The sequence below is a fragment of the Ranitomeya imitator genome, chromosome 9 (genome assembly GCF_032444005.1).
Source record: "Ranitomeya imitator isolate aRanImi1 chromosome 9, aRanImi1.pri, whole genome shotgun sequence".
NCBI lineage: Eukaryota > Metazoa > Chordata > Amphibia > Anura > Dendrobatidae > Ranitomeya > Ranitomeya imitator.
In genome coordinates, this window is record NC_091290.1 from 28714992 (window position 1) to 28728993 (window position 14002).

A 14002-nucleotide genomic window follows, 5' to 3' on the forward strand; every position below is an offset into this window, starting at 1 on the left:
ATATATCCATACATACATACATCCATACATACATACATCCATACATATATCCATCCACCCATACATACATCCATACATACATACATACATATATCCATCCATCCATACATACATACATACTGTACATATACCCATCCACCCATACATACATCCATACAGTATATACATCCATACATATATCCATTCATACATACATACATCCATACAGTATATACATCCATACATATATCCATACATACATACATCCATACATATATCCATCCACCCATACATACATCCATACCGTGTATACATATATCCATACATATATCCATCCACCCATACATACATCCATACAGTATATACATATATCCATACATATATCCATCCACCCATACATACATCCATACAGTATATACATCCATACATATATCCATACATACATACATCCATACATATATCCATCCACCCATACATACATCCATACAGTATATACATCCATACATATATCCATACATACATACATACATCCATACAGTATATACATCCATACATATATCCATACATACATACATCCATACATATATCCATCCACCCATACATACATCCATACATACATACATATATCCATCCATCCATACATACATACATACATACTGTACATATACCCATCCACCCATACATACAGTACAGACCAAAAGTTTGGACACACCTTCTCATTTAAAGATTGTTCTGTATTTTCATGACTATGAAAATTGTACATTCACACTGAAGGCATCAAAACTATGAATTAACACATGTGGAATTATATACTTAACAAAAAAGTGTGAAACAACTGAAATTATATCTTATATTCTAGGTTCTTCAAAGTAGCCACCTTTTGCTTTGATGACTGCTTTGCACACTCTTGGCATTCTCTTGATGAGCTTCAAGAGGTAGTCACCGGGAATGGTCTTCCAACAATCTCGAAGGAGTTCCCAGAGATGCTTAGCGCTTGTTGGCCCTTTTGCCTTCACTCTGCGGTCCAGCTCACCCCAAACCATCTCGATTGGGTTCAGGTCTGGTGACTGTGGAGGCCAGGTCATCTGGAGTAGCACCCCATCACTCTCCTTCTTGGTCAAATAGCCAATCTTGCTCATGTCTGAAACCTACTGGCGGTCCTATCATGAAGTGGATTACACAGGGAAAGGCAATCACGCCTCATGGTAGGATAGCCGGCATGTCATACTCATGCCTGAGGTTTCCAAGTCCTGCCATGAAGTAGAGTGCAAGGTCTGCTCCTGATGACACGTTCCCTATTGCAGGGTACTGCTGCCCCACATTCCATATCGCCCAGATATCCAACTCATCTAAACACTGGATATATGTCATAATTATGTTTATTTCAGATGAACACCAGAACCAAAATGCAAGAGTTTTATTTATTTTTTTATAGACATGTTCAACAAAACCCAATAATCGACTTACCTCCACCATCTTCTCTATGTGTTGGCACAACAGAGCTTGGTCCGGTTTTGCTTTTAAGGATGCCCATTCCTCCAAAGGAGGTGATGGAGATGGAGGTGACTTGATAGTGGCTTGCTAAAAGAGATGCATAGAAATCTCATACATTACTAGGATCATTAGTAGAGATGGCGTGCCACAATTCGCAAAATCGGGTCCGGCATACGTCAGTATTCCATGATGGATGGACGGGAGCGCTGAGCACTGGCTCTTACTTAACGGAACCGATTAGCCGGACTGGTGCAACATCATCATTGCAGAATGGCGCACGTGTGACATCGTGCCGGGCCAGCTAATCAAAAGAAGAGCGGTGGATGCCGTCTGGTAAGATGACTCCCATTACGTAAGTAATCCTTGGCCGATGGACCCTGCCTTGCGTATCGATTGTATTATCGATAGTATTTTAATTATGAGTTAATTCATTATCTTTTTTTTTTTAAATGCAACTGTAAGTTTTATGAAAAAAAAATTTTTGAAAAATTTTTTATGGAAAAATATTTTTGAGAAGTATAATTCATATTGAATATTTGTCTGTGTTTTAACATGGCCTAGATTCATGTACATGTGCTGCTGTGTTCTTCTTTATCTATATATATATATATACAAAAGAATAAAAATAAACACCTATTCTTTTTTTTTTAAGATTTGGGATTCCGAGGACAAAACAAAAAAAATCACCAAAAGCAGGTTGAAAAATTCCTCCAAGCAATGAAGAAAAATGGCAATTATGAAACTGAAAAAAAAGCACAACCACAAAATGTAGCATTGGCACACACTACAAAAGCCTAAATACATTCCTACCACACAGAGTATAACAATACAACGTTGATCCAAAGCTCTGTCCAAGTGCCAGCATGGGATCAGGGCGGAATTTTCTCCCTTAAAGACGAGCTGAACAAAGCTTTGTTTTCTCTATTTTATCTTCCAGTGGATCAAACAGTGGATTTCTTTCAGGATGAAAGATTACACCTGACAGACGTATGTCTCTTCTGTACTATGTCATTACAGGCGCACAGGCTGTTCTTCTCGTTTTTCATGCAGAATGGCAGAGATTTACACTGTCTGCATTGTCTCTGTCACGGTGTGAGTTTCACATCATGGAGAAAATTATACACGCTGAGCTGAATGCCATGTGTGAGCGCCTCGAATATAAAAAAAAGCAGAGATTTTCAGATTTTTTCTACATGTGGCAAATTGATAGATATGGACCAGGGCTCATAGGATTACAGGATGAGATACCAAAGCAAGGTTGGTGGACAAAGAGAAACCTGTACTGCATATCTGTATCATTTTATGGAAAGAAAAAGTAAAAAAAAAATATTAAATTGTAGTTACTAAAGATGACCGAATTGCGTCGGGTCAAGATGGATTTGTCTCAGATTTCAGTCAAAATTTGAATTTGCTTGTTTTAAAAGAAAGTATTAAAAAATAAAAAGTAATATTCATCTCTCCTTAGCCTCTTGTTTGTGTTGTTCCCGTCTTGGTGGTCCTCATCCGGTCTTCATTCGCAGATTGTTGGTCTTCTTCACACCAAAGATCCTTAGGGTCTTCGGCAAGTCCAGTTCCCCGGTAAGTAGTCCAAGATCATGATGTCACGATCTGAAGTACTGAAGTATATCGTGGCACAGCTGTGTTGGTGCACAAGATAGGTTCCCCAAACCAGTAGGTATATAATAAATAAATAATTTGGCACTCAATTTTGAGTGCCAAATTATTTATTTATTATATACGATCTGAAGTACGTCATAACATATTCATGATATTATGTCCCATGTGGCCTAGACCTTATACAATGTCATGACATTTGCCCCAGTTAATGATTTCATAATGTCACGTCACCTAGGGGGCACCAGAGGAACCAAAGACCCAACAGGACCTGTGTGGCATGAAGAAAGATTGGTGACCTGGGCATGAAGACCACACTGGGCAGACCAGGCATGGGGATTCACATACGGGGCAAAGGCCAATGAGAATTTAATTAATTTTTTAGAAAATATTCTTCGCCCAATTTTTATTATGTTCCGAGATCTGAACAAACCCCCACAGCATAAAAAGACAGATTCATTTTGCATCAAATAAATTCAATGAGAATCGAGTTTTCCGGCCAAATTTGATCAAACTGCTGAATTAAAATTTCAATTTCGATTACGGTATCTCTAGTAGTCAGAAAACCCAAAGACTTGGGGGAAAAAATTAATTAAAAATGTGTATTTTTCACAAAAAATGTTGGTGTTTTGGAAGCCAAGTTTTTGAAAATTGTTTAGCAGGACAGGGTGTAACCCAGAAATTTAGTGTGGTCCACGACTGGAGGACATTTTTCTCAAGTTGGTGCATATGCAGCCCAAAAATGCACCAAATTCATTACAAAGTGCATGCCTTTAGATTTAGAGTGGCGTACAAAATCACAGTCTCAATTAATTCTCCCTTAATTTTTACAGCTCTGTATCACCTCAGAGTTGGCATATTTAAGACACCCTTTAGTTATAACAGTCCAGATGTGACAAATTTTAACTAAAATGTCAATGGCCAAAATTGGGACATTGCAGGAATTTCCAAAAACTTCAAATACTTTTTAGCAGAGTTTGCCTAAATGTTGTCCCCTTTTTTTAAGTCTTCTTCATGAGATTGTCTTGATCAATTCAAGGCAATACAGCAAGCATGGAATGCATGGACAAGCCCTTTAAACCTTTCTATTAGAGTCACAACCTGCGAATCACCCATGATTCACGATGATAGGAATTTGGACCTTCACATGGGTTTATGCTGATGGACATTTGGTCCAATTGAACCGTTGGAGGTCGTAGCAGGAACATGGAGGCTGACATGAAAACTCATCATGGACATCTCAAAGGAGCAACAGGAACATCTAATTAAATACAATCCTTATGCCTAAATCTCACCGATGTACGTGCCCTTGGTTCCCTTTGAAGCGACAGCTGGTAAATCTCTTCCTCTGATCGATACTGATCCAAAGAAACCTACAGAAGCAGAGAAAATGGGCGATCAAAAACAAAACAATGAAATATTTTATTTCTAACGAAAAGTTTATTTCAATATTTCACACCGAGCTCATTAATAAAATCTTCCACCAGTTTCGAACATTTCCCACAGTTTCTCCAGATAAGTGAAAACGTGATCAAGTTCTGTGTTTCAGTCGTTGCCAATGAGCTTTTGCCAAGGGAAAATATCAAACAGCAGGCTTAATTTATTAGGTGCCAACAGTTATTAACCAATACATTCAAAATACTATGCGTTTTTTTTTTCACATTCAGATTTGGGTGGCAACCTCAATCTGTCGCGTCTTAAACTTTATTAATGATTTGCTAATTTAAAAGGAAAAAGTGTTATTCCGAAAGCTGGAAACATCACTCCGTAGCTGGCATAAATTCCATTTTAGGTGACACTTACACATCTGTTTCCATTATTTTTTTTTGCATCCTTGTAAAAGAACCGTTTTCTTCTCATGCTTCCTTTATTTTGCCTACTTTCTTCATCCGTGTACTAGATGATCCAGCTGAAAGAATGTGTTAGCGGCACTATCTGTAGCCATAGGAAGTTCTAAAATATTAAAGACTTACTGTACTTGCGAACTCTCCCAAAAGATTCAGTTAGCTCCCAAAAATGGAAAGACCTCTCGGACTCCCAGAGATGTTGGCAAACTCTTAGGCACCTCAAAAAAACCTCTGGGAACCTCCAAGAAACAAACCTATTCATAAATTGTCCTCTGCCTGATAATGCATCATTACACGTAGACAGTCCTGTTCTCGAAATGCCATTTTCTTGGGGGTTTTCTTCTCATGCTTCCTCTATTTTACCTCCTTTCTTCATCCATGTTGCCTCTGTTTTTTTTCTGGTCCGTTTCCAAAAACTGAAGGAGGCAAACTGAACGTTATTTTTTATCCATTGACTTGTAGCAATGGATCAACTGGAAACAGATGAAACACTGGTGGAACGTTGAAGTAAAAAGTTTATCCTCTGTTTTTCATCCATTTTTTAAAGCTTGTCCATATACTTAAGTATAGGATCTGTCGAACCTCACAGGTCGGAAAGACGGATTCAACCTTAAAAAAAGATGTATTCATGGATCAATTAAACTCTTTGGGTCCGTCGCCTAAGAAAACCAGACAGTGCAAAAATGGGTACAATGGATGTGGGAATTCGGACTTAGCTAGTGTCAAATATGCCGAATTTTGGGTACATGTGCACGAATTCTTTTTTAGGTAGATTCCTATTGGAAAGTGCTAAAAAAAAAGCCAAAGAGAATGATCATATGCACAGCAATGTGCAAACGACTTGCTGTGCATATGTTCCATTTTTTTTTTTTCGACAGCCATGAAGCCGCTAAAAGAAGTAACCGATCCGTTCTTCTGGTAGCTCTTGCCTTGGAGACGTCACTATGTTATATGTGAATAAAACAAAACAAAACTGCCGGAAAAGACGTTCAAAAAGGCATCGGAAAAGACCTTCAAAACTAAATCAGAAAAGACGCTTCAGGGAAAATACTGCCATCGTTTTCTTGAGGCGTCATGTCCACATGCCTTAAGAGTAAAGCATTAAATACCAGTCTTAAAGAGAATCTGTCAAAAGGTATTTGCTATGTAATCTGAGAACAGTAATATGTAGGGGCTGAGATCCTGAGTCCAGCAATGTGTCACTTATTAGGTTGCGTGTTGCTGTTTAGATAAAATCAGTGTTTTATCAGCAGGAGATTATCACTACAGGACTAGGTGTCTTGTGCCTCCCATTCAACCTGCTCTGTGTAACCACGCCCACACCACTTATTAGCACCTTTTGTACACAGAAAGCCGCCAATCAGTGGTGTGGGCGGGGTTATAGACAGCTCAGCATTCCGGGAACTGCTAGATCTGCAGAGAGAAAACTGTGATTGTATCAAAATGACAGCACGCAGACCAGTAAGTGATACATCGATGGAATCAGGGTCTCAGACCCTACATCATGCTACTCTCGGATTATACACAAACTGCTGACAGATTCTCTTTAATACGTTTTGTAAAATGTGCCTTCTTTCTGTTTCTGTAACTCCAGAGTTTTCTTCCGCTCCCTGCATAACATGGCTACAATGAAGTTTACTTTCCAGTCTTGTCTTTTCATTGCAAGCATATTCTTATCAGCAGGCTTGATGTGAAATGAAATTGCAGGGTATATAAACAGCATTTAATTACCCAATTACAATATTTCAAGAACTATCAGTGTCTGACACATGAAAGATATAAATAAGATGAGCAGCGAGACACAAGGAAGATATGCCGCATGATCCAGCTGAAAGAATGTATTAACGACACTATCTGTAGCCATAGGAAGTTCTAAAACATCAGCTAAGGACTTATTTGCCAACTCTCCCAAAAGATCCAGCTAGATCCAAAAATGGAAAGACCTCTCGGATTCCTGGAGATGTTGACGAACTCTTAGACACCTCAAAAACCTCTGGGCACCTCCAAGAAACAAACCTTTTCAGAAATGGTCCTTTACCTGATACTCCAGCATTGCATGTAGCCAGTCCTGTTCTCGGAATGCCCATTTCTTGGTGGTATGAAATAGGACTGGAAAGAGCGTGGGGTCAAAACATGGTGTGGTCATCGATGAGAACATTCTCAACGCCTTCTTCACTATTCGCCAAGACGGCCGACTAGAAAAGTTGGGTTTAGACACCTGCTTGATATTTCACCCTACTAGCCATGTCAAGCCTAATCGTGTAGTCTTTCCATTACTACAAGCTCTTAAGGACCACAGGAGTCCCTGGAAATCAATCCGCACCACAGAGAAAACATGCACTTATAGAGGAAGTGAATATGCAAACGATGTACGTCTGTTTGGTAACAACGAGTCTTCATCCGCCGGATGCCGGCAATCAGCTTCTCCTAGAGAAACCATTTGTTGCAGCGGCTGAGGAAAGAATCATAAGAGCAAGCGACCCGTAGGTCATGATTGAACATATCATTGGGGCCCAAGAAGTAAGGGGGTCTGCACCACCTCCAAAGCAGGTGGAATTGTGCATTATGATGAGCGTCTGGACGGCAAAGGGCCCATATATTGTTCTTGCACAGGGGCCTCTTCTGTCTGTGTCCGCCAGTGTCGTAGTTCTAGGATCAATATTTAGATCTTCGGCAACGGTAGTGATGATAATGTTCATCACAGAGATAGAGATCCTGGTATGAGGATGTAACAGCGAAATGGACGACGGGAACAGTCCAGGAAACTGTGCATACGTCAAGCGCGAAAAATTACAGACAGTAAGCCACTAGCATATTAAGGGAATCTGTCACCACCTTCATGGAGTTCTCCGTGAAGGCGGCATATGGTAGTGACAGACGCTTCGATTTCAGCGTTCTGTCTGTAATGTGTCCGTGCAGCAGTTTTTGGAGAGTTCCGGAATACAGATCTGCAAGGACATGATGTAGTCCTGCACAGCCAGCTTCGTACAACTCTGCCATGCACATGAGGACTAACACCAACTTGATATAAAAAAAAACCTTGAATAATAAGTGCCATCTTGTCCGGCACATTAACATTGAAGGCCTATCCTTAGTAAAAGTTATCAATGTCTGATCAGTGGGGGTGCAGTTGTTCCCAATGTTGGCGGTGGCCGGAACAGCTCAGTTTCGCAACTGCACGGACCCATCAACGGAACGGTGGCAATGGCTGGGTATTGCACATCCGCCACATATTGGATGTGCAGTACCCAGCCGGGGCCACCGTTCTGTTGACGGATCTGGGCTGTGCAGCTTCGTAACTGAGCAGGTCTGGCCGAACTGTTGATCGCACCCCCAACGATCGGACATTGATGATCTATCCTAAAGATAGGCTATGAATGTTAAAGTCCTGGACAGCCCCTTTAATAACTAAATAGCCATTTATGCACATATCATTTCACCCTACTACTATTCCTATACAGTCTGGCCAGGGTTGCACATGTGCAATAGTTCCCGTCCCGGACAACCTCTCCCCTTCTCAAATAAGATGAGTTAAAAGTGAGCTGGTTCATTCTGTTTTCTTTGAGTCCTTGGAATGTAAAATAGTCCAGATCCTCCTCTGTACACCGGCTGACTACACACAGCGGTCAAGTCCTTATAACCTTTATATATTGGCTTGTATTGCAGCACCAGGATCACGTGCATCTAAGGGGGCGGCGAAATAATGCAACCAACTCATTGCATTCAAGCAGGAGCACGCGCTCACCCAACAACCAAAAAGTTGACATGCAAGACAGTGAGACGCTAATAAACAAACTCGTTTAAAAAAAAATCCTACAAATGGGTTGTCCACTACTGGGCACTTAGAAAAAGCTGAAATATGCTGCATACATTTTTTCGCCGATCCTCCACTCTGAGCCCTGTATCCACCATATCACCAGCGGCCACTGATCGGCTGCAGCCTTTACAAACTTAGTTACCCAGGTGGCATCGTCAACTTATAAAAGTATGCTTGCTCCGAAATGTCTCAGTGCTTCAGAATAAAACATACGAGGCAAAAATATCGGACCCGGACTTTGATTCTTTGAAGCTCGTTGTTCGGGCAGCATGAAACAGTCAGGTTCCCATTCATAATAAAGAAGCTCGTGGATTGTTCACAGGTATCAAAACAGTAGATTTTTCCTATACTAAAGGAAAAACTAAAAAAAAAAACTAAGCAAAACAGCAAAAAAATAAAACAGGAATTAATTACATCGATACCAGATTTGACATTTTTCTCTCAATAAATGTTTTGCATTTTTATAACAACTTACCGTTAACAAGTTTAGAAGATCCGGATTGGCTTTTACCGGAGGTTCCCGTCTCTGAGCTTCTGTTAGTTCGTGAACCACTTTATAGACCTGACGCATTTTGGAGACATTGATCGCACCTCTCGCTTTATCTGTCCAGTCAGACAGCGCTACGTGCAACGCCATCAGGTCTTTTAAGTGAACGCCGAGGGCAGGAAATCGAAAACCTTCGCAAAACGCAAACCTGCGCCTGTATCGCGAGTAGTTATCGGAAGAGGTAAGAAGCTCCAAAAGAGAATCGTACACCTTGTAATGGGAAAAAAATGAAAGAATTTAATGAGAAGGAGGTATAAAATCACAGTTGGTTTTGTGACTTTTAACATATACATCTTTAAAAAAAGGGTCTTTCACCAAATTTCATATTAAATTAAATTAAATAAAATAGATCTCTGATGACACTTGTGTACAAACTGTGAAAATTTATCTAAGCATGGCTCTAGCATCCTCATATTAAGACAAGCCTTTTATGAGTCCAGATATAGAATGAAATTTCTCCAGTTTCTTAAGTCCCCATCCAGCCAGCCTGACTGACAGCCGCAGCTTATACCAGGCAGTGTGAGATCTCAGCGGGGAGGAGGGACACTGAGGATCTGTCACTAAGGCTTGGTATATGGAGTTTGAAATAAAAGGATTATGCATCCATTTAAAGATGGAAATTTGAAGTAAACACAACATCCCCATTAGGTCTAAAAGAACTATTGAGTAATGTACGCAGCATGTATGTATGGTACAATCATCCAAATTTATGTTTAAAATATATTTATACAATTAACTAAAAACAACTGTAAGAGCACATGTGCAGAATGTATAAAATTAGAATATAAAATAAAAAATAAATAAAATGTATTCCTAAAATTGAAATTTAACAGTATTATCATTAGGTCGGATATTATTCCTTAGCAACCTAAGCAATGATGGGAATACGATGAGATTTTTAAATGGCCATTGTGGACAATATCATTTTTTTTTCCTGTACATTTTTGTAAGTTAGAAAACAAATCATCTTTATTCTAACGGTTGTATGTGATGGTCTAGTTCATCCAAAAGATGTTCAATTGGATTCCGATCATGTGACTGACGGGGTCAGCGAACAGCTCACACTCAGTTACTGTCTATCCACTTTGTAGGCAGCAAAGATCAATGCTGGAGGTCATTATCTATGTAATTAATTCCCAATGATTTGGCAGGGATAAGGCCGTAGTGTCGCCTCTGCAATATCCTTGAACAAATGTTGCATCCGTTTTCAATAGTTGAGTTTTAAAGGGCTGGATAAAAAAAATAAAAGATGCAGCAAATGTTGTCTTCATGGCGTCTGAAGTTGACCTTATTATGGTCATTCTTTTAATTGATCGAACTCATTTTTTTTTTTACCATAAACCCAAAAACAAAGGCAACTTTAAAGAAATGTTATGGTCAACAAAAGTAAGTAGGGCAATAAAAGACAAGTTCACACTACAAGGCTACAAATGAATAATCCATCAATGAGAATATCAACTTTGAATTTTTCAAGTAAAAGAGAAAAATGATCAAAATTGAGAGGGCTCACTAGTTGATACCTTATTGGCGAAATGAAAAGATGGTAACAAATAGCAAGCTTTCTCCGAGACTACTCAGGTCTCTTCATCAGGTATCATTTATGCCCGATGAAGAGACCCGAGTAGTCTTGAAAGCTTGCTATTTGTCACCATCCATTAAAAGGTATCAACTAGTGAGGACTCTCAATTTTGATTATTTTTCAATCTACTGGTTAACACGATAAACAACAAAAAAATTCTACATGTAAATGAAGATACAAGTGGGACGATACTCGGCAAGTGCATCAATCCTCCACATTATTCCCTGCCTAACGGGACCCTCATGATATTGATTGATGGCTGTTTCGTGCCAATAATTGTGAGGATCGGTGCACTAGCCCGGAATCTCCCCGCCCTAGAGGAGCTTGTAGCTTCATTTACATGAAAATTAAAAGTTGATATTCTCAGTATCAGAATATCAATTTATAATCAGGATGGTAGGTTTGAGCTTGTCTTTGATCACCCTAACCAGCAATGTCATTATTTTAGTGATCATAAAGCTCCTGACAGCTTCACTTAAAGGGGTTAATGGAGACTATTTTTTATTAACAATGTGCCTAAGAATTAACAAGCAGATAGTTGTTAACCAACTGCGTGTTGTGCCCGGTGCCAATCTCTGCCAGGCATTGAGTGGTCACCGACCTCTTCTGCCAGCGATTCAGCAGCTTCCTCTGACTTCTCGTCAGCAGAGGAGTGGCTTCTCTTCCGCCCTGCACTGTTGACGGGGAATGACTGCTGATGTCATACTGCCTAAGTGCGGGAAGCCGGCTGTCAATCCGCTTAACGTCGGTAGTCAAGTCATGCCCCAAAGACAAAGCAGAGAAAAGAGAAGCTGTATCGCCGACAGGAGCGGTCAATGACCACTATGTTCTCACACTGGGTGGAAGCGGCAGGTAGTTGCCTCTGTTAACTTCTTTTTTTTTACCTAAAGGCCGAAAAACAAAAACCTGGTCAACCCCTTTAACAATTATGTTACCAGAATATTTGCTCAGTGCAACTTGTTCCCATCTTAACTATGGTATCAGGCTAAAAAAAACAGACAATGCCTATAAGAAGGTGAAACGGAGTCTGAGTTTTTTTGGACTCCCTTTGTCTAAGTGAAGTCAATGGTTCCATTGGGGCATGTCTGCATCCCGCCTTTCTAGGTTTCGAATGGAAGCCGCCTATGGAGTCGTGAACGAGGGGACACCAGTCTTGAATAGAACAAGACATTCCCAGTGCTCAACTAGGGATCCCACCGCTTATGGAAATTTATGGGAAGAGTTTGGTTCTCAATTAAAAATACAAAATTTTAATTTTGCAATCCACATAAAATCATAATGTTTCGGCCAAGGCTCCGACCTTCATCCGGAAAACGAATGGCCAAGAGAGTTTGTGAATAGCGTGAAGATGGTAGGAGAACGGTGCTCTGTGTAAAGTGGTGATCCCACTATTTAGATGGTACCGGGTTATAAACATTCTCTCTTCAGTCCATTTATCTGATAGTCAGAGCTTTGACCAAAACGTTGTAATTTGTCGTGGATTGCACTCATTAATAAAAAAAAAATCAAGTTTGCATCTTTGAGGGCCAAGTTCTTACCCTGAATGAATGGGGGGTACAAACTTTAGCCCGCCCTTTCTGTGTGTAGGGAGCACTTCATTGCGATATTTTTAGCACCCACCTTTGTAGTCTCTGCACTGACATGTGAGTGAGTTTCTTTCAGGCGAGAAATGGAGCTATGACTAAGACCGCCAACGACAGACATAAGTGTGTTGAAATTTTGTAGGTCAAGAAGCCTCTGTAGAAAGGAAATAATGGAATAAAGTCAAGGGAACCCTTCGATAATAACAAAATGGCCATCTAATGCATACGGAGGTTGGGTAGTTTGAATTCAGACACTCAACCCTTTATGTTTTTTGAGAGTAACATGATATAGTGACAGAGACACTGATTCCTGCAAAGTATCACTCACTAGGCTGTGCGTTGTAAGTTCAATAGAATCAACGTTTTATTAGCAGGAGATTATCACTGTAGGACTAGCTTACTCGTGTCTTCTAGTCCACCTGTTCTGTGTAACCCCGCCCTCACCACTGATTGGCAACTTTCTACCTATGCACAGAAAGCAAATCATTGATGTGGGCGGGGTTATACAGAGCTCAGCACTCAGAGAGCCGGTAGAGCTGTAGCAGATAAAACAATGATTTTATCAGGGCTAAACCAGGCAGACCAGTAAGTGACACACCACTGGAATCAGGGTCTCTGCCTCTGCATTACGCTGGTCTCAGATTACATAACAAAAATCTGCTGACAGATTCCCTTTAAAATTAAACTAAAATCCCAAAGCAAGGTAGACATCTTCTGTCTAGTGATACATTATAAAGTAACCTGATAACTTCCACAAATCCAAGAGATAACAATGAGACACATGCTCCCAATGCAGCTGCGATTCATACCTCCGCCACCTGTACGAACTGTTTGATCACTGTTGCCCTTTGTTGTGGGGTAGGTTTGCTGAGCACCATGAGTTGGATCCACTGGGAAACACCATTGAACAGGGCTATGAATCTTTCTAACACGGGGTTCCCAACAGTGCAGCCGTGAAGAACAAAGCTGTGATAATCTTGAAACTGCAAGGGAAGACATGTGCAAAGGAAAAAAATCATACATGGCACAATCATATGGAATACTATCCCCAACTGCAACAAGTATCAGACATTTATTATTTATTCCATGTGACGCGTAAATAGAGTTGAGCAAATTTTTCAAAATTCGGTTCCGATTACTATCGGCGTCACACATTGTATTTGCAAAATTCTCCAAACGCAACGGAACGTCATTGGAGTCAATGGAAATAAAAATCTCCGAATATGTTCGGAATTGATCGTCAAACATAAATTTGGCACAAATAGGGTACCAATATGGCAAATTCAGATTTGGAGAACGATTCCAAACATATTCTCTCAACTCTACAAGTTGTAAACTGCTTTATAGATACTGAAGCAATGCAAAGAAAAATGTAAAACTACATAAACTACATTTAAAAAAACAACATAATTTCTTGCCACTCGGTTTTGAGGATGGAAAGTTGTTTATTTTAGAAAAGGAGAACGATCAAGTACAAGAAGATGCCTGATGATAACTACATACAGGTGCTCTCTCACTTTATTAGAATATCATCAAAAAGTT

General features: G+C 40.0%; 1 protein-coding gene across 2 annotated transcripts in view; it reads right to left on the bottom strand.

Annotated features, from left to right (window-relative positions):
• RASGRP2 (RAS guanyl releasing protein 2) overlaps positions 1 to 14002 on the bottom strand; it is a 143532-nt gene that overhangs the window by 26771 nt on the left and 102759 nt on the right. For both annotated transcript variants that reach the window (XM_069740054.1, XM_069740053.1), the window contains 5 exons: positions 13270 to 13443; positions 12498 to 12614; positions 9227 to 9508; positions 4383 to 4460; positions 1447 to 1560 (listed from right to left, as the gene is read on the bottom strand). In XM_069740054.1, coding sequence (XP_069596155.1) covers positions 1447 to 1560; positions 4383 to 4460; positions 9227 to 9508; positions 12498 to 12614; positions 13270 to 13443 — 765 coding nt within the window. The remainder of the gene's footprint in view (positions 1 to 1446; positions 1561 to 4382; positions 4461 to 9226; positions 9509 to 12497; positions 12615 to 13269; positions 13444 to 14002) is intronic.